The following is a 19878-nucleotide window of genomic DNA, read 5'->3' on the forward strand; positions in this document are numbered from 1 at the left end:
CGAACTCTGCGCGGGCAGCGGGAGGCGGGGGTGGATGATTCGGCGCTCGGCTGATCGCGCAGGCGCGGGCGGCGCGCTCGGCGCTCGGCTGGTCGCGCCTGCCGCACAATGAATGGCCGCTGAGCGCGGCGGCACCGGGAGCGGCACCGGGAGCGGCCGCGGCCCCAGCGCAGCGCCCCCGGCCCCCGGTAAGCCGGGGACCCCCGGCCCCGCCCCCAGCCCGCCCCCCGCCCCCTTGCACTGGCTCCCCGCCGCCGCTTCCTTCCTGCACCGGGCCCGGTGAACCTCCCCCACCCCCGCCGGTTTCCCCGGGCCTGCGGCGCCTCCCGCGCTGGGGATCCCACGGTTCTCCCGGGATGCCGCCGCTTCCGCTCCCGGGAATGGGGGGGCTGCTGTGTCCGTGCCCCCTCCCTGCGGGGATTGGGGTCCCCCTGCTGCGGACCCCCCTGGGTTGGGGGTTTAAGGACCCCCCCCCCTCCCCAGAAAAAAAATTTGGGATCCCCCCGTTGTGACCTCGGAGGGTTCGGGGGTCCTGTCCCCTCCTCTGCGGGAGGCTGGGGGTCTCCTCTGTCCCCAGCCCAGAGAGTGAGGTCCCTTTTGATGCCCCCTCCCCGTGTTTTTGGGGTCTCTCTGCTCCTCTTCCTCCCCCAGCTGGGGGATTCACGCCACCCCACCAGAATTTGGGGCTCCCCGGACTGGGGGATCCCCCCCAGTTTCCCCTCTGAGGGCTGGAAGAGTTCCCCCCATGCTCCCCTAGGCCCCCGATCAAGCTTGGGGGTCTCCATTCTCCCCCAATTTGGGGATGTTTCCCCCCAAACCCTGCGGCCCACCTGTCCTTTACCACCCCCCTGGGGGTCCCAGGCCCCCCCCCCCAAAATGTCCCAGAGCTGCGGACCCCTCAGAACCCCCTTGGGCTGGCAGGGACCCCCTCTCCTGGGGGGGTTCTGAGAGGGGTTAAGGAGGAGGATTTGGGGTGACCCCGGGCTGGGGACTTTGTTTGACTCCTGTCCTTCCTCTGTCCCCCCGTGTCCCTGCCCTGTCCCTCCTCGTGTCCCTGCCCTGTTCCTCTGTCCCTGTTCTTTCGTGTCCCCCCGATTCCGTGTGTCCATCTCACTCTCTGTCCCCATTCCCTGTCCCCCCGTGTCCCCCACATCCTGTACCTCTGTCCCCACACCCCAATGTCCCCTGATATCCCCCCCATTCCCCATCCCCACACCCCAATGTCCCCTGTCCCTGCCCCCCAACGCCCCCCATTGCCCCCGCAGCCCCCGCCCGGCCCCCGCCATGGCGCAGACGCTGCAGATGGAGATCCCCAATTTCGGCAACAGCATCCTGGAGTGCTTGAATGAGCAGCGCCTGCAGGGGCTCTTCTGCGACGTCTCCGTGGTGGTCAAGGGCCACGCTTTCAAAGCCCACCGGGCCGTGCTGGCTGCCAGCAGCTCCTACTTCCGAGACCTGTTCCACAGCTCCAAGAGCGCCGTGGTGGAGCTGCCGGCGGCCGTGCAGCCCCAGTCCTTCCAGCAGATCCTCAGCTTCTGCTACACCGGCCGCCTCAGCATGAACGTGGGTGACCAGTTCCTGCTCATGTACACGGCCGGCTTCCTGCAGATCCAGGAGATCATGGAGAAAGGCACCGAGTTCTTCCTCAAGGTCAGCTCGCCCAGCTGCGACTCGCAGGGCCTGCACGGCGACGACACGCCGGGCTCGGAGCCGCAGAGCCCGGTGGCGCAGACGTCGGCGGCGCAGGGCTGGGCGGCCGCGCTGCCCTTGGTGTCGCGGGTCAAGACGGAGCAGGGCGAGCCCGACGGCGTGCAGTGCACCTTCGTGGTCAAACGCCTCTGGGACGGCGCCGCCAAGGACGCCGGCGGCAACGGCAGCCGGAAAATGGCCAAATTCTCCGAGGCGGCGCCGCGCCCGCCGCAGCCGCCCGGTACCGGTACCGGTGCTGGTGGCGGCGGCGCAGCCCCGGCCCCGGCGCCCGCCCCGGCGCCCGGCACGGCCGCAGACCAGACCAGCCCCGGGGGCACGTCCAGCGCCTACACCAGCGACAGCCCCGGCTCGTTCCATAACGAGGAGGATGAGGAGGAGGACGCGGGCGAGGAAGGCTCAGACGAGCAGTACCGGCAGATCTGTAACATGTACACCATGTACAGCATGATGAACGTGGGGCCTGCAGGTGAGGGGGTGTGGCTCTGGGGAGGCCCCGCCCTGTTTGGGGTGTGGTTAGAGTGTGGGCGTGGCCTGGAGGGGGTCTCTGTGCCCCCCTTTTAGGGTGTCACCCCCCCCAGGAGCCTCAAGGGGGGCACCTGTGACCCCGCAGGGGTGGTTCCAACACTCCAGGGACTACCCAAAAGAGCTGCCCCTCCCCAGACATCCCCCGCCCCCAGCGCCTGGGGGTCCATCTCCATGTCCCCGTGTCCCCCCGTGCCCCCCTCAGCCGCAGAGAAGGTGGAGGCCCTGCCCGAGCAGCCCCCCCCAGAGCCCCGGGCCCGTGCCCGCCTGCGCCAGGACCTGGCGTCGCTGCCAGCCGAGCTCGTCACCCAGATCGGCAACCGCTGCCACCCCAAGCTCTACGACGAGGGCGACCCCGCCGAGAAGCTGGAGCTCGTCACCGGTACGGCGGTGGGGCAGGGTGGGGGGAGATCCCCGCGGAGTTTCGGGGGTCCCTGCTGACCCCCCGTGTGCCCCCTCCCCAGGCACCAACGTGTACATCACACGGGCGCAGCTGATGAACTGCCACGTCAGCGCGGGCACGCGGCACAAGGTGCTGCTGCGCCGCCTGCTCGCCTCCTTCTTCGACCGGTGAGCGGCCCCCCGCCCCAAGCTGGGGTCTGGAAGCGTTTTGGGGTTTTTTTGGGGGGGGTTCAGCTCGGGTTTTGTGCCCCCTTGCAGGAACACACTGGCCAACAGCTGCGGGACCGGGATCCGCTCGTCCACCAACGACCCCAGCAGGAAGCCGCTGGACAGCCGGGTGCTACACGCGGTCAAGTGTGAGTGGGGGGCACGGGGGGATCCCCCGGGGGCTGGGGGGGCTCTGACCGGGCAGGAGGGGGTGGAAGGGGAGAGGGGATGGCGGGGAATGGGGGTAAAGAACAGGGAGGGGATAAGGGGGACAGGAGGGACACCAGCGAGGGGACAGAGTGGGACAGGAGCAACGTCAGGGAGGGGACAAGGTGGGATGGGAGGGACTCCAGAGAGGGCAGAGAAGCACCCCAGAGGAGCACTAAGGTGACACCACCGAGGCACTGCCCCACGTTTCCCACCCAACCCAAACTCGGGGGTCCCTGGCACGTGAGGCCCCATCCTCACGTGTGTGTCTCCGCCCCCCACCCCAGTTTACTGCCAGAACTTCGCTCCCAACTTCAAGGAGAGCGAGATGAACGCCATCGCGGCCGACATGTGCACCAACGCGCGGCGCGTGGTGCGCAAGAGCTGGATCCCCAAGCTGAAGCTGCTGATGGCCGAGGGCGACTCCTACACCTCCTTCATCAACGACACCGGCAAGCTGGAGCCTGACATCATGGGCCCCGAGCCCCCCTTCGAGGCGGGAGGCCCCGAGCCCGAGGGGGGGCCTGCAGGGGAGGGGCTGCAGTGACCCCCCCAGCCCCGAGCCCGCCCTCGGGGATGTGCCCCGAGCAGGGTGGGAACTCAACCCTAAACTGGGGGTGCAGAGCGATGCCCCCACCCCACCCCCAGTAGGAGTAGGGACCCCCCCAGACAGGGCCACCCCCCAGTGAGGGCGTAGGGACCCCCCCAGGACCCTCCAGTGAGGACCCTGAGAGGATGAAGGGATCCCCCCCCGCCCTGGGGACCCCCGCCCCCCCCCCCCACAAAAAGGGGGCAGGGTCCCACCAGCAAGGGACCCGTGTGGTTTAGGGACCCCCCCCAACCCAGATGGGCACTCCCAGGGGCAGGGACCCCCCCCGAAGTGACCCCTCAGGGGCAGGGACCCCACAGCAAGGCCCCGGTGGGTCCTGTCCCACCCTCCCCCTCCAGATTTTGGGGTTGTTTTTTTTTGGGGGGGGGGGGTGGCAGCCTCTCGGCACAAGCGCAGCTGCCCCCCTCCCCCCCGCCACTATTCGGGGGTGGGGCCTGGGGTCTTGTGCCCCCCCAGGACCCCCCCACGCGCACCCCCTGCATTCCCCTCCAGGGCCACAGTCCCTGCAGGCACCCGCATGTGTGTCCCCCCGTGTCCCCTCTGTCCCGTGTCCCCCCTGACCCCCAGGGACCCCCATCGCTCTGGGCAGCCCCCCCGCATGTGTCCCTCCCCCCCTGGGGCTGGAGTGTCCCCAGGTGACCTCTGCCCCCCCCCCACGTCACCTGTCCGTGTGTGTCCCCAGGTGTGTGTCACAAGGGGGGGGCGTCACCTGTCTGTGTTCCCCCACCACCACAAAGGAGCCAGGACTGCCAAATTGGGAGGGGCCCACTTATTGCTCCCCCCCCCTCACTGGGGTCTGTCCTCGGGGGGGGGGACACTGTGTGTGACCCGGGGCGGGGAGGGATAGGGGCACCGTGGGTGGGGGGACACAGGGACCCCCCCTCTCCCCCATCAGGGCTTTGCTCCGGCTTCGCTCCGAAGGGGAAACTGAGGCACAGTTTGGTGAGAACCCCCCCAGGAGTGGGGGGGACGGGGGGGGTGTCACCAGGAGCCTCCCCCCTCCCACTCAGCCTTGGGGGGGGCCGGGAGGTGTCCCAGGTGTCCTCCCCGACCATCCCCCCCAGGTCTCCTGACTTTTGGTCAAGTGCCTTACCTGCCCCTCCCCCGGGCTCCCTCCGCGTCCCCGCTGCCCCCCCAGCACGGGGTGGGGGCACAGGGACCCCCTCCCAAACCCAAGCCTCCCCCCGCCCCCACCTGGGTTCCCCCTTCTCCTCTCTCACCCCTGTGCCTCAGTTTCCCCTTTTTTCTGATGAGTTCTGCCGGCGCCTGGGGGGGGGAGGAGGGGTCTCTTTGCTGTCCCCCTCTACCCCCCCAAAAAACGGGGTCCAGCTCTTTGTTCGCCCCTTTCTCTTCTCTTTGCTATACAGAATTTGAGGGGGGGGGGGCGCAGCGGCGACTCGGCAGTATGGACCCCCCCCCCCCCAAAACCGTGCTTGGCTTCCCCCGGGGACCCCCCCTTCAGTGTCTGTCCTGTGTAATGAAGTGCCAAGACCACCCATCCCCACCCCCTCTCCCCGGACACCCACCAGGGGCCCTTCTGGAGTGCCCCCAGACCCACCAGGACCCCCCCCACCCCCAAAAAAAAACCCGGGATCGCCCCCCCCCCCCCCCCCGAGCCCCCCGACGCTGGAGGTTGCACATGAACTGCTGTTGGGCGCGAGGGAGCGTGTGAATAGTGAAAATAAACACAGAGTTTGTAACAGCCGCGGCCGCCGAGCCCCAAAAACGGCCCCGGGATGGGGGGGTGGAGGGGGGGAATGGGGGGCGCGCAAGGCTGGCCCCGCCCCTATCGCCCTTATTTGGGCATGCGGAAGCGGAGAGCCCCGCCCCTTTCCCGCCGGGCTCCGCCCCTTCCCGTGACGTCAGTGTTGTCCTTATATGGGCATGGAAGCGGGGGGCGGGGATCCCCGTGTGAGTTCCGGGGGGACACAGGGGACCCCCAGACACACGGAAGGGGGCACAGGGAGCCCCAGACACAGGGGAGGGGGCACAGGGACCCCCAGACACAGGGGACCCCCAGACACAGGGGAGGGGACACAGGGACCCCCAGACACAGGGGAGGGGGCACAGGGACCCCCAGACACAGGGGAGGGGCACAGGGGACCCCCAGACACAGGGGAGGGGGCACAGGGACCTCCAGACACAGGGGAGGGGGCACAGGGACCCCCGCAAACACATGGGGGGGACACAGGGATCCCTCAAGCACAGGGGATATCCCCGATCCACGGGGGTCCCCCCACCTCAGAGTGCGGGGGGGGACACAGGACCCCCCCCCCAGCCCATGGCGGGGAGCGCACGGACCCCCCAAACCACGGGGAGGACCCCACCTCGGGGGTCCCTGACCTTAATCCACGGGGACCCCAAATCCATGTGGGGGGATACAGAGACCCCCTCCCACTCCACGGGAATTCCAGCTCCCCTTGGAGCACGGAGCCCCCCCGGACCCGTTTCCGTCCCCGGCGCCACCGAGACGCGGCTGAGCCGCCGCGGGGCCGGATGCGGTGGCGGAGGCGGGGGGGGGCCCGGGGCGGTCCCGGGGCCGGATGCGGTGGCGGGGGGGCCGCGGGGGGGTCAGGCCGGTACAAGAAGCGCGGCGGGGCCGTCCCGGAGCACTCGGAGCGAGGACGCGATGGAGGAGGCGCAGCGGCTGCTGACGGTGTCGGTGTGGAAGCTGTACCGGTGCCGGCTGCGGCGGGGCGGGCTCCGCCTGCACCGGAGCCTGCAGCTCTCGCTGCTCGTCCGCGCCGCTCGCCACCGCTACCTGAGCGCCCGAGCCGCCGCCGAGACCCTCCCGGGGCCGGAGCCTGCCGGGGCTGCGGCGGGCGGAGCGACCCCCGAAGCGGGCAGCGACCCGAGCGGAGACCCCCGGTGCCCGAACACACCGAGCGCGGACAGACTGAGTCCCTGCAGCCACCGGACCGACCCGAGCGGAGACCCCCGGTGCCCGAACACACCGAGCGCGGACAGACCGAGTCCCTGGAGCCCCCGGACCGACCCGAGCGGAGAACTCCGGTGCCCGAACACACCGAGCGCGGACAGACCGAGCCCCCGGACCGAGCAGGAACGAGGGAACCCCCTCAGGCACTGGAGCGGCGACCACCCGACCCTACCGAGCGGAGCCCGCCGCAGTGAACGGCACCGGGGATGCCTCCCCGGCCGACCGACCGAGGACTCCCCGAGCCCCCCAGCCGGTGACAGCCCGGCCCCACCGACCGCGGAGCTCCGTCCCGCCCCGGACCCCGCCAACCGGGACCGGGACCTCCTCCCGACCGCGGACCCCCGTGCCGCTCGGGACCCCGCGAACTGGGACCCCCCGAGCGCTGCCCCCGGCCCTCCCCGGCCCACCGGAGCTCCCCGGGCCGGGCAGAAGCGGCGCAGCAGCGGCTCGGCGGGACCGGGCCGGGGGCCGGTACCGAGCAAACGGGCGCGGCTCGAGGCGGAAGCGCCGCCGCTGCCCCCGGGGCCGCCCGGGCGCTGCTCGGGGCCGCCCGCAGCCGCCTTCGGCTTCCTGGTCCGCGCTGTCGGGGCGTGCTGAGCCCTCCGCGGACCCCTGGACGCACGGACATTAACGGGGCTCCACCCCGGACACGCGGATCCGGTTCTGGAACGCCCCGGGACACACGGAACTTAACGGGGTTCCCCCCCGGACACGCGGATCCGGTTCTGGAACGCCCCGGGGCTCACGGAACTTAACGGGGATCCCCCCCGGACACGCGGATCCGGTTCTGGAACGCCCCGGGGCTCACGGAACTTAACGGGGATCCCCCCCGGACACGCGGATCCGGTTCTGGAACGCCCCGGGGCTCACGGAACTTAACGGGGATCTCCCCCGGACACGCAGATCCGGTTCTGGAACGCCCCGGGGCTCACGGAACTTAACGGGGATCTTCCCCGGACACGCGGATCCGGTTCTGGAATCCCCCGGACACGCGGAACCAGAACGGGGAGCCTCCAGACTGGTGCGGACCGCTCCGGTGGAACGGAACGGGACACGAACGGACTCTCGGGGCTCCCGGTGGGGCACTCCCTCCCGTCCCGGGGACCATCGCGCTTGGAGGGGGTGCTCCAGGCTGGCCCTGCCCTCACCCCCTCCTTAATTGTGGTTAATTATTATTTTGTTAATCAAATAAAAGTGGGTTTTGTGCAGCCGATGCCTCGAGGGAGTTTTTTGGGGGGGTGGGGGTTCGTTGTGTCCCCGTGACCCCTCCTCGATTTCGGGGGAGGGGAACAGCGGGAATTTGGGGTTTGGGGGCGTTCAGGGGATCCTCTGCTGGGTCGGGGCGGCTCGGTCCGAACCGGGGGGGGCGGATCCGGACCCCTGGGCCCCCCCTCGCCCCTTCCTGCTTCGGTTTCCCGCCCGAGCGGGACACGGGGGTGGGGGGGGAATATCCGGCACCTGCCGCGGGGGCGGGGAGACCACCCGGGAAACCCCCCCCGGTCCGCTGGAAGCTCCAGGCTCTCCCCGCGCGGGGTGGGGAGGGGCGGCGCGGAGTTACCGGGGGGTCACGGGGGGCTCCGGGCCCGCATGGGTTCGTGTGTGTGTCCCCTCCTCCCCCCCCCCCCGCTGTCCCTCCCACCCCGATCCCGGGAAGGAGCGAGACGGGCTCGATCCAAAATTCCTTTTTTTTTTAATGGTTCTGGTTTGGGACTTTTCGGGTTAGGGTTCGGTTCGGTTTTGTTGGGGGTTTTTTTTCTTTTTTTTTTTCTTTTTTTTTGCCTTTGATCTTTTATTTCTGGTTTCGGTTACTCGGTTCATGCAATGGCGGCGGCCCCGGTTCTGCCGCCTCCGTGCCTCGGGCGGGGTGGGGGGGCCGGTGCCCGTTCCCGGTGTTCCCGGTGCCCGTTCCCGCCGTTCCCGGTGGCGGTACCCGGTACCCGGTGCCCGTCCCGGAGCCTCCCGGGCTCCGCTCCCGTCCCGGCGGCTCCTCCCGGCCGGGGGCTCCCCCGGGAGCTTCGAGGGGTCCCGGGGAGTCTCGGGGGTCCCCGGGGCCGCCCCCCCCCCGCGGCGGCGGCGGCGGCGGCGGCTCCTCCAGATGATAAAACTCATCCAAAACCCCGGGAGCGGGCGGGGGGGGGTGCGGTGCGGGTGGCGACTTCCACCCCCCTGGCCGCGACACGTGGCGGAGCGCCCTGTCGCGATATGTCGGCTACGTGCGCGCCCTGTCGCGACACGTCGTGGGAGGCGCCGCTAGCAGCAGTCATCGTCCGTCTCGCTGTAGGGGTCGCGGAGGCCGGGCCGCCCCTTCCCGGCGGCGTGGCCCGGGTAGTACCCGTTCGGCAGCCGCCGGGCGGGCCGGGGGGGCGACGGGCCGCCCCCACCGGGGGTGCCGCTGCCGCGGGGGGCGCGGGGGGCGCGTCCGTCGAGTGGCATCGGCGGCGGCTCCGCGTCGCGGTGGGGCCCGCGGGGGGGCTCGGGCCAGCGGGCGGCGGGGCGGGCGGCGGGGCGGGGGTCGGCGGGCGGCGGCGGGCGGCGGGGGCCGCGGGCGGGGGGCGGCGCGGCGGGCGGGGGGCGGCGGGCGGCGGGCGAGTAGGAGACGTGGGGCCGCGGCGTGGCGGGGGTCGGCGGGAGCTGGCGGCGGGCGCGGCGCGGGGTGCTGGTCCCGGAGGTGGAGAGCACCGGGCTGCCGCTGACCGAGCTGCTGCCCTGCAGCGACAGCGACACGGGGAGGTGGCGGCGGGGGCGGGGAGGGGACACACGGACAGCGGGGAGGGGACACACGGACAGCGGGGAGGGGACGCGGGGACGCGGACACACGGACACGGGGCGGGGGCAGGAAGGGAAACGGGGACCCGGGGGTGTCGCAGCCACGGCGGGGGGGGACACAGCCACGAGCCGTGCAGGCACGGGGAGGGGGACAAAGGAGAGCAGAAGGGACAGAAGTGACACGGGGGTCGCGGGCGGGACGCGGGTGCGCCGGGTCCCCCCAAAAGCACTCGCAAGGCAAAGCTCGGGGTCCGGGGTGGGCAGCGGGGGGGGGGGGGTGGGGGCATGGAGGAAGCGGGGGGGGCTGGAGAAGTTTGGAAGAGTCATCCCGAAGTGGGAGCGCTGTACCCCAAATCTGGGGGGCGTTATCCCCCAATGGTTCCGTGCGGGGAACAATCCGCTTTTTGGGGGGGCCCGTGAGCCCCCGATGCCAGGCTGGGATCGGGGGTCTGGGGACCGTCACCCCCAATTCGGGCATCTGGGGGGGGTCCGTGCTCTCTGAATGGGGGTGCTGCGGACCCCAGACCCATCTCAGGATGTGGGGGAGCCGTGTAGCCCACCCTCGTTAGGGTGAGGGGGGGGGGTCTGCGCACCCCCAAACCTCAGAACAGGCTCTGTGCCCCCCCAGACTATAGTGGAGCCCCCAAACCCAGGTGGGGAGGGGGCTTGAGACCGCTTATTCAGGGGTGCACCCCAAAAGAGGGGTGTGAGGGGTCCCTGCAGCCTAGTGCAAGCCTGGAGGGGTCCCTGTACCCCAATTTTGGTCTGGGGGAGTTCCGGGGTCCTTCTGGGGGGGGATAAATGGGAAGATGTAGGGGGGGGTCACCCCAAATCATCCCAGGGTGGCAAAGCAGCTCCTCCCGGAGTCACAGACGGATTTTTTTGGGGGGAGGGGTGGGGGGGTGGCAGCTTCATTCCAAACTTTCCAGGGTGGCCGGAGCCTGGAGGGGCCGGAGCAGATTTTGGGGGGCCCCGAGCCGCTTACCTGGGCCACCCCTCGCCGTGACAGCGCAGCCAAAGCACAGCGATGGGGAAACAGAGAGGTGAATCAAGGCAGGGCCCCCCCAAGCAGCCGGGGGGGCCGGGGGGGCCAAGCGAGGGGGGGCTCTGTGCAGGGCGGGGGGTGCGGGAGGGGCCGAGAGCAGGGAGGGGAGGGGGCGCATCTGGAGGGGTCGAAGCGTCGCCGCTGCCCCCCCCCCCACCCAGCCCATCACCATCCCCAAATTCTTTTTTGGGGGGATCCTCTCCACTCCATCACCCCCCCCATTGGGTGCTGCCCCTCCTGGGGGGGGGGGGGTGGACTCCCAAAGTCGGGGCTGAGCCCCCAAGCCGGGGGGTCTGGAACCCCCAGGATGGGCACTGGATCCCCTAAGGAATGGGGGGCTGGACCCCCAAGGTGAGCACTGAAGCCCCCAAGGCTGGGGGGGGGGCTGGACCCCCCCATGTTGGAGCGCTGAGGGGGCTCTGCTGGTGTAACTGGGACGCCACCAGTACCGAACTGGGGCAGGCAGAACGGGCGGGGAGGGGGGGCGTCCCACAGCCCCCCCTCCCCCCCCAGCCTGAGCAGCACCCATAGGGGATTGGGAGGGGGGGGTGGTCTTTGGTTGAAGACAGCGGGGGTGCAGCCCTTGTCCCCCCCAAAGGCGGGGGGGGGTCCTAGAGGCGGAGGGGGGGGGAGCGGAGGGGGGCACCCACCTGGCGGGGGGCCGCGTGTTCCCGGCCCTCGCTGGGCGAGCGGGACCAGCGGCGGTCCCGGGAGCGGGGCCGCCCGTAGTCGTGGCGCTCGGGGGGGGGCACGCAGCGGTCGCGGTCCCCCCCGGCGCCCCCCCCGTGGTGGTGGTGGTGGTGATGGTGGTGGTGGTGCCGGTGCCGCCGGTCCTTGGGCCGCCCCCGCTCGGGGTCCCGCTCCTTTGGGGGGGCGTCCCCCGACTGCGTGGTGACACTCAGGTCCGTGCCCAGCCCTGGAGAAGGGGGGGGGGGGTCAGGAGGGGGCGTGGGGGGACCCCCGAGGTGTGGGTTTGGGGGATTTTGGGAATCCTTGGGGATTTGAGAAGTTCTCGTTGGATTTGGGGATTTTTTAGGGGGTAGGGGTGGGAATTGCATTGGATGTTGGGGTTCTGCTGGGAACTGGGGGGTCCTCTGGGGTGTGGGGTCACTTATGGGGGTTTTGGGGTCCTTGTGGGGGGGCCTTGAGGCGGTTTTTGCGGGGGTTTGATGTTCTTGGGGGATTTTAGGAGTCTTTGGGAGATTTTTTGAGTTCTGGTGGGATTTGGGGGTTTTTACGGCATTTTTTGGGGTCCCCAAGGATCTGGGGGCGCCCAGTGGATTTTGGGGGACAGCAGACGGTGACTGAGGTGACACCAGCGGCCGGAAAAGACCCGGTGGCCTCGGGCCAGGAGCCAAAGTCACCTGGCCACCGGTCACGGGTGGACTTGGCTACAGCCAGGACGGAGCGGGGCCACGTCCCCACGCAGGGGACGCGCGGGGATCGCACCTGTGTCGCCGTCGGTGTAGCGGCTGAGGGAGCGCTCGGAGGCGCGGTGGCCGCGGTGGCCGCGGCGAGGGTGGTGGCGCTGGCCGTCCTCGGCGGGCGGGACCCGCTCCAGGGAGAAATCGTCCAGGCGAACGCCGCGGGCGCGGGAGTGACCCAGCAGCGAGGCCGAGCGCTTCATGGGGCTCGAGTCCGCGATGGTCTGCGGGACACGGGCCGGGGGCGTCACCGGGGCAGGGCGGGGGCGCCGGGAGGGACAGCGGAGCCGGGGGGCTCGGGGGGCTTACCGGGAGGGGGGGGTTGCAGAGGGAGCGTGGCCTGGGGGGGTTACCTGAGGGGGGTGGGGTCACCTGTGTGCTCCGAGCCCTCCGGAGCGTCGCTGGCCCAGATCCCTCCGGTCCGTCCGTCCATCCCACATCCATCCGTCTGTCCGTCCATCCGTCCTCCCCTCCCTTCCCCATCCCTCCTCCGGACACGGCAGCTGACCGCTGTCCCCTCCCAGGGCTGTCCCTTCCAGGGCTGTCCCCCTCCAGGGCTGTCCCTTCCAGGTCTGTCCCCTCCAGGGCTGTCCCCACGGCCCCCGGATCCGTCCCTACGCCCCCCGCCCTCGCCCCCGGTGGGACGCAGGCGGTGTTCCCCGTTGTCACTCACACTGTCCCCATTGTCACCGTGTTCCCACGGCCCTGGGGTGGCTCCCCAGGACAGATCCGCCCCCCCCTCCCCGGCCTGCTGCTCTAAGCATTGAGCTGCTGCTGAGTGAGATCGGGGGGAGCAGAGGGACACGGACAGGGGACAGGGACAGGGACAAGGACAGGGACACGGACAGGGGGACAGGGACAGGGAGAGGGGACAGGGAGAGGGACAAGGACAAGGGGACGGGGCAGGGAGAGGGACAGGGAGAGGGACAAGGGGACAGGGAGACAGGGACAAGGACAAGGGGACAGGGACAGGGAGAGGGACAAGGACAGAGAAACAGGGACAAGGACGCTGCTCCTCACTGGCGAGGTCCAGGTGTCCACAGGTGGTGCAGAAGGTGACACGCAGGGGACAAGGTGTGGGGGCGGGGGGGAACACAGGGACAGTCGGGGGGACCGTGAGGGGTCCAGGGGGCCAGTGGGGTGGGGGGGCTTTGAGGTCCAGGGGATCTCTGGGGGGTTCTGGAGGGGAGTGAGGGGTCCGGGGAGGTCTGTGGGGTGGAGGGGGGCTCTGGGTGTGGCTGTGCGGGTCCGAGGGAGGCTGTGGGGTGCCGGGGGGTTCCGAGGAAGACTTTGGGGTGCCGAGGGGGGGTCCGAGGGGCGGGGGGCTCTGGCGAGGGGGTGGGGCTCGGGGGCCCCGCGGTACCTACACTGAGGTTATTGCCTCGGGGTCGGACCTTCCTCCGCTGCCAGAGCCGGCCCAGGAGGTGCCCGCGGAGCCGGAGGAGAGACAGAGACCGCTGTGAACCCGGACCGGGGGTCCGGGGGGCGCGGGGGGGCGGGGGAAGCAGCCAAGCAGCGGGGGGGGGGGGGGCAGCAGCAGCAATGAGCAGAGCAGCCAGAGCGTCCCTGTCCCCGTCCCCGTCCCTGTCGCTGTCCCCAGCGAGCCGCGGGGACGCTCCCACAGCTGGCAGCAGCGGGGCTGGGGACCCTCCGGAGCCCCCGATTTTGACTCTGTGCTGGAGCCCAGTGTCCCCACGGGGGACCAGTGGCCACCGGGCCACCCCACGTGTGTCCCCCCCACCACGCCAGAAGCCCCCTGCTGCCATGCTCATGCCCCCCTCGAGACCCCCAGCCCAGCGCTGCAGCCATTGCAGGGGACACGGGACACTGCCAGGTGTCCCCAAGGCCACCCCCTCCCCACCATTAAAGCTGCGGGGGGCGATGCCAGCCCAGGGACGGTCCCCGGTGTCCTCGGCGTGACAGCACGGGTGGCAGCCGGGGCTGTGCCCTCACCTGGGTGTCGGCAGGCAGGCGGGGCATGGAGGCGGCGCGGCCGTGCCCCTCCATGAGCAGGTAGTCACTGTCCGAGTGGCCATCCTTGGGCATCTCCCGCATCTCCACCAGCTGCGGCACCGGGGAAACTTAGGCACGCCGGGGGGGTGGCGGGGCGACGTGGGAGCGGGCAGGGGACACGGGGGAGGTGTGGCCCGCGGTGGCACCGCCGCTCACCTGGGAGTTGGGGCGGCTGTTGGGGACATCGTCCGGGTGTCCCCGCTCGGGGCTCCAGGTGCCGGTCCTCTGGAACATCTCCTGGGCGCGCTGCGTGACCCAGGACTGGCTCTCCTTCATGTCCCCGTCCCGCGCGGGCCTGGGGGACAGCGGCGCTCAGAGCCCCGCTGGGACACCGGGGACACCGGGGACACCGGGGGGGCACTTACGGCTCGGCCGCGGAGGCCGCGTCCGGTCCCGGGGGCCCCTCCTGGGTGGGGGACGGTGGCTCCATGCGCTGGAACATCAGCGGCGTCCGGTTCTGTGGGGACACGGGGACATCAGGGACACCGGGACAAGGGGACACCGGGACATCAGGGACACCGGGACAAGGGGACACCGGGACAAGGGGACACTGGGACACCAAGAGGGGACACCGGGACAAGGGGACACCGCGACATCAGGGACACCGGGACACCGGGACAAGGGGACACCGGGACACCAAGAGGGGACACCGGGACAGCGGGACAAGGGGACACCGGGACATCAGGGACACCGGGACACCAAGAGGGGACACCGGGATGGCAGAGGAGGGGACCGGGCCGAGCTGGGAGCTGCGGGGCGGTGGTGGGGACACCGTGGGGTGACAGGGAGGGGACAGTGGCGGTGTCCCACCTGCTCCTCGCGCATGGCCTGCAGCTTCTTGGCCTTGCTCTGCCGGTAATACTCCATGATCATCATGGCCGCGTAGATCTTCCCCACCGTCAGGTCGGTGGCTGCGGGGACACGGGTCAGCGGGGACAGCGTGGGGACAGCGGGGACAGTGGGGACAGGGTGGCCCCTTACACTTGTGTGGGGTGACGAGCAGGTCCAGGTTTTTGGGGGACAGGTTGGGCCAGATGGCGATCATCTCCTTGCGCAGCTCCGCGTCCATCTGCTGCTTGTCAGCCCCGCCTGCGGGGACACGCGGGGGACACGCGGGTGACACGGGTGGCTCCGCGCGTCCTCGGGGACACCCCGGCCTCGCCAGCCCCGTGGGGACCCGTGTCCCCACGCACACCCCCTCCGTGTGCCCACCTCCCCTTGTCTGCTGCGTCCCTTTTGTCCCTGTGTCCCCCCACGTCCCCGCGTGTCCCCCGTGTCCCGCGATGTCCCCGTGTCCCCCTGCCTTTGGCGATCTTGATGTCCAGCGCGGTGCGGATCAGGGCCATCAGGGTGGAGTTGAAGTGCACCGTGTTGTCATCGGCCACCGGCAGGTCCATACGGAGCAGCCGCTGCGGTGGGGGGGCAAATTTGGGGAGGGGGTGTCAGCCGGCACCCCCAACCCCCCCATCCCCGGGGGGAAGGGCGGGGCTGGTGAGAAGGCGGGGGCAGCCCCGCCTTGCGGGCGGGGAAACTGAGGCACGACCCCCGCAACCCCCCCTTGGCCTCCCGCCTTCTCCCCACGGAATTCCCAGTTTGGGGAGGGGGGGGTGGGGCACGGCCAAGCGGGACCCCCAAAATATTTTTTTTTTTGGGGGGGGGGGGGGGGCGGCGCATGCGGTTCATGCAGCAGGAGGAGGGGGGGGCTCATTCCCAGTCCCATTCCGTGGATTTTTGGGGTTTGGGGGGGTGCAATCCGGCATCCTCAGGGTGGGGGGGGTCACACGTGCGTGGAGGGATGATTTTGCCAGGCCTCAGCCCCGCGCCCCCTCCCCCTCAGCTCCCGCTGCCCCTCCCAAAAAACAGCGACCCCCCCCCCACCCGCCCCACGACCACCCCCATGCAGCCCCGCGGAGCGGGGAGGGGGTGCAGAGCGAGCGATGCCAGCGGGGAAACTGAGGCACGGACTCCCCCCCACCCCATGCCCGACCCCACCCCCCCACCACGATGCAGGACCCCCCCCCCACCCCACGATGCAGCTCCGGAGTCCCCGCGGTTCGGGGGGGGAGGGGCGGGGGCCGTGCAGCAGCCGGGGGGGGCTCACTGAGGGGGGAGGAGGTGAGGCTGGGAGGGGGGGGGTCCCTAAAATGGGGTACGCTGGGGGAGACCCCCGATACAGGGGGTGCAGGAACCCCAAAGTGGGGCTGGGGGGCTGGCTGAGCCCTTCGGGGGGTCCTAAAAGGAGGGACCCCAAAATGGGGCGGTGGGGGCGCTTGGTGCCTTCGAGGAGACCCCAAACTGGGGCTGGGGGGGCCCCTTTGGGGGACCCCAAAAGAAGATTTTGGAGGGGGGGCTGAGAACCCACAAGGGGCCCCAAATAGCGGCTGGGGGGATTTGGTTGGTCTCTTCAAGGGGACCCCAAATTGGGGCTGGGGGGGGGCTGGTGGAGCCCTTTGGGGGCACCCCAAAAGGAGGGACCCCAATTTGGGCCTCTAGGGTGGGGCTAGTGGAGCCCTTTGGGGGACCCCAAAAGGAGGGACCCCAAATTGGGGCTGGGGGGGCGCTGAGCTCTTTGTGGGGACCCCAAAAGGAGAGACCCCCTCCAAATTTGGGCTCTAGGGGGGGGACTGAGCTCGTTGAGGACACCCCACATTGGGGCTGGGGAGGCGCTGAGCTCTTTGTGGGGACCCCAACAGGAGGGACCCCAAATTGGGGCTGGGGGGGCTGGTGGAGCCCTTTGGGGGGATCCCAAAAGGAGGGACCCCACATTGGGGCTGGGGGGGTGCTGAGCCCTTTGGGGGCACCCCAAAAGGAGGGACACCCCCAAATTGGGGCTCTGGGGGGGGTCTCGTTGGTCCCTTCCAGGAGACCCCCGAAGGAAATCCCCCGGAGACCTTTGAGGGGTCCAGCTGAGCCCCAGGGGGACCCCAAAACCCCTTTTGGGGTGGTTTTGGGGGGGTGGGGTTATTTAGAAGGGGGGGGGGCGCATCTTACCCAGCCCATCCTGGGGGGGCTCAGCAGGGGCCAGCGGCCGCAGGAGGGAAAAACCAAAAAAACCACCAAAAAAACCCCAAAAAAACCCACAACTCCCCCAAAGTGCGTCCGGGGGAGGCCGGGGGGGCACCGGCGGGGGGGTTATTCTACCTTATAGGCCACGCGGGGGGGGCAGCTGGTGCCCAGCCCCAGCGGCGGCGACATGTGCCGCAGCATTTCGTACATGTCCGCGAGGGTCAGGCGGCCCCTGGGGGCGAGAGAGGGGGGGGGACACACCGGGGGGGGGTTACCGCGGGCGGGGGCGGCGGCGACACCGAGAGAAGAAATTCTGAGAGTCAGCGGGGAACAGGAACGGAGAAATGTGTAAAAAGGAAAAGGGGAGTGTGGAAATGGAAAAAAAAATTAGAGTTGAATTAGAATCAAAATAAAATAATAAAAAAATAAAATAAAATAATTTTTTAAAAAATTAGAATGAAATTAAAATTAATTTTTAAAAATTAAAACAATTACAATTTTTTTAAATTAAAACAATTAAATTTTTAAAAAAATAAACCAATTTAAATTTTAAAACAATTAAAATTAAAATATTTTTTTAAAGTAGAATTAAATTAAAATATTTTAAAAAATTAAAATATTAAATTAAAATCAAAATAATTTTTTAAAAATTAAGATTAAGTTAAAATTAAAATAATTTTTAAAAAATCAGAATTAAATTAAAATTAAAATTAATTTTTAAAAAATAATAATTAAATTAAAACTAAGATAAAATAAAATAAAATAGAAAATGGAAAATTCAAAACAAAAAAACTATGAAATAAATTTTAAATTAAAAAAAAATTAAATCGGAAAATTTTAAAAAATTTATTTAATTTTTTTTAAAAAAGAGACTAGAAATTTAAAAACAAAGGAATGAAATTAACCAGAATATTTAAATGATTAAACATAATCAAGTAGCGAGAAGGATAAAGATGAGAATAAAAAAATAAAATTAATAATGAGAATAAGAAGAATGTGGAGAATAAAAAAATTATGAAAATAATTCAGAAATAAATATATGAAACTAAGATATATTTAAATAAAAAATATTCAAATGACAAAAATAATTAAATTAAGAAAATAATTTAATAATTAAAATAATATTGAAAATAATTTTATTATGTAAATAATTAAATAATAAAAATCAAATAATAAAAATAAGTAACAAAAATATAAATAATGATAATAATTTTACAATGAGAACAATTAAATAATGTAAATAAATAATGAAAAACAAATGGATTACGATAAATAATTAAATTATGGTGAATTATTAATGGGTAAATAATAATAAATAAATAAAAACTATTTTAAAATTATAAAACACGGCATAACAAAATAATGATAACAATAAAATAATAATAATAATAATAACCTGATAAATAATGATAGATAATAAAAATTTAAATAATAATAATTTTATAATAATAAAATAATGCATAATAAAATAATAATAAAATAATACATAACAAAATAACAATAAAATAAAATAACAATAAAATAAAATAACAATAAAATAAAATAACAATAAAGAATAATAAATAATTACGGAATTAATAATACTAAATAGTAAAACAACATAATGAATAATAAGAAATAATGAAATAATGGGAATAAAAACAATAAACAACAATGTAATGAATAATAATAAATAATAAAATAACGGAAATAAAATAACAATAAATAACAACCCAATGAAAAATAATAAGCAGTAAAGCAATAATGAATAAAATAATACTAATTATGAGTAATCAATATGCAAACAGAACCATTCAAACCAACCAAGAACCAAAGCTAGGCCAAGCAGAATTTCCCCTCCTGGCCCCACCCGCGCTGCTCGGGGGGTTTTTGGGGGGGGTTTGGGGGTGCCCCATGCCGGGGGGGCCGCGGGAAGCCGGGGGGGGTCTCCATGCCGGGGGGGCTGTGTGTCCATATACATGATATATATTTTTATTCCATATATATGATGTATATCTGGCGCCGGGAAGCGCATTCGGGGGCGGGGGAGGGGCGGCGTGGCTTGGGGGGGTTTGGGGGGGGGGGTCGGTTTTGGGGTGGGGGGGCGAACCTTGCAGGCCACCCTATGGGGGCATTTCTTGCCCAGGCCCAGGGGGGGGGAGATCACGCGCAACAAACTGTACATGTCCCGGTAGTGGATGCGCCCGCTGCAAGAGACACACGTTAGTGGGGGGGCGGGACCCCCCCCAAAACTGGGACAGCCCCTCAAACCGGGACAGCCCCCCCTAAACCGGGACAGCACCCCCTAAACAGCGACAACCCCCCTAAACCGGGACAGCACCCCCTAAACCGGGACAGCCCCCCATAAACCGGGACAGCCCCCCCTAAACCGGGACAAGCACCCCCTAAACCGGGACAGCCCCCCATAAACCGGGACAGCCCCCCCTAAACCGGGACAGCCCTCCCTAAACCGGGACAGCCCTCCCTAAACCGGGGCAGCCCTCCCTAAACAGCGACAACCCCCCCTAAACCGCGACAATCCCCACGGGAACCCCTCTGGGCCGGGGGGGCTGCGCCCTCTGCAGGAGACACACGTTAGTGGGGGGACTGGACCTCCCCCCCCCAAAAAAACCTGGGATCCTCCCCAAAAACTGGGATACCCCCCCCAAAAACAGGGACAATCCCCCAGAACCCCCCCAAGACCTCTGTGGGCCAATGTGGGGGGGCAGAACGGGATCCCCCCTCCCAAAAAAACCGGGACACGCCCCCTCAAATCGGTACAACCCCCCCCCCCCCCAATAGCGGGACACCCCCCCGAGATCCCCCCCGAGACCCCTCCGGGCCGGGGGGTAGGGAAGGTGCGTTATTGGGGGTGGGGACCCCCCCGTGGGGACCCCCCCCGGGGAGGTTTGGGTACCTCAGACCCCCCCCGGGGTGGGGAGGGGTCGATAGGAACCCCCAGGACCCCCCCCCCGGGACAATTCAGGCTCCAGGCACCCCAACGGGTTTTGGGGGGGGGGGGACACACCAGGGGATCCCCCACGGAGGA

At 65.9% G+C, this 19878-nt stretch overlaps 3 protein-coding genes across 6 annotated transcripts in view; 2 read left to right on the top strand and 1 right to left on the bottom strand.

Annotated features, from left to right (window-relative positions):
• The first annotated feature begins 56 nt into the window (after window positions 1–56).
• On the top strand, window positions 57–4412 carry NACC1 (nucleus accumbens associated 1). The gene is made up of 6 exons (XM_072919989.1): window positions 57–188; window positions 1266–2176; window positions 2438–2614; window positions 2697–2802; window positions 2893–2990; window positions 3336–4412. The coding sequence occupies exons 2-6, from the start codon at window positions 1285–1287 to the stop codon at window positions 3593–3595; spliced, it is 1533 nt and encodes a 510-aa protein (XP_072776090.1). The 5' UTR covers window positions 57–188; window positions 1266–1284; the 3' UTR covers window positions 3596–4412.
• A 1602-nt stretch (window positions 4413–6014) lies between these two features.
• Window positions 6015–7804, top strand: IER2 (immediate early response 2). The gene has a single exon (XM_041711643.2). It carries the CDS (start codon window positions 6027–6029, stop codon window positions 7191–7193), a length of 1167 nt encoding a protein of 388 aa, XP_041567577.1. The 5' UTR covers window positions 6015–6026; the 3' UTR covers window positions 7194–7804.
• A 459-nt stretch (window positions 7805–8263) lies between these two features.
• Window positions 8264–19878, bottom strand: part of CACNA1A (calcium voltage-gated channel subunit alpha1 A) — a 32740-nt gene continuing 21125 nt past the window's right edge. For 2 of the 4 annotated variants that reach the window (XM_041711644.2, XM_072920041.1), the window contains 11 exons: window positions 16986–17082; window positions 15148–15253; window positions 14826–14933; window positions 14655–14755; window positions 14210–14301; window positions 14001–14139; window positions 13785–13895; window positions 13199–13234; window positions 11857–12055; window positions 11058–11323; window positions 8264–9302 (listed from right to left, as the gene is read on the bottom strand). In XM_041711644.2, the coding sequence (XP_041567578.2) occupies window positions 8847–9302; window positions 11058–11323; window positions 11857–12055; window positions 13199–13234; window positions 13785–13895; window positions 14001–14139; window positions 14210–14301; window positions 14655–14755; window positions 14826–14933; window positions 15148–15253; window positions 16986–17082 (1711 nt within the window). In that variant the 3' untranslated portion in view covers window positions 8264–8846. Of the gene's footprint in view, window positions 9303–11057; window positions 11324–11856; window positions 12056–13198; window positions 13235–13784; window positions 13896–14000; window positions 14140–14209; window positions 14302–14654; window positions 14756–14825; window positions 14934–15147; window positions 15254–16985; window positions 17083–18939; window positions 19037–19878 lie in introns of those variants that run through there. The other 2 variants (XM_072920042.1, XR_012052293.1) reach the window with 2 other exon arrangements.

Source organism: Taeniopygia guttata, chromosome 30, assembly GCF_048771995.1.
Source record: "Taeniopygia guttata chromosome 30, bTaeGut7.mat, whole genome shotgun sequence".
NCBI classification, from domain to species: Eukaryota; Metazoa; Chordata; class Aves; order Passeriformes; family Estrildidae; genus Taeniopygia; species Taeniopygia guttata.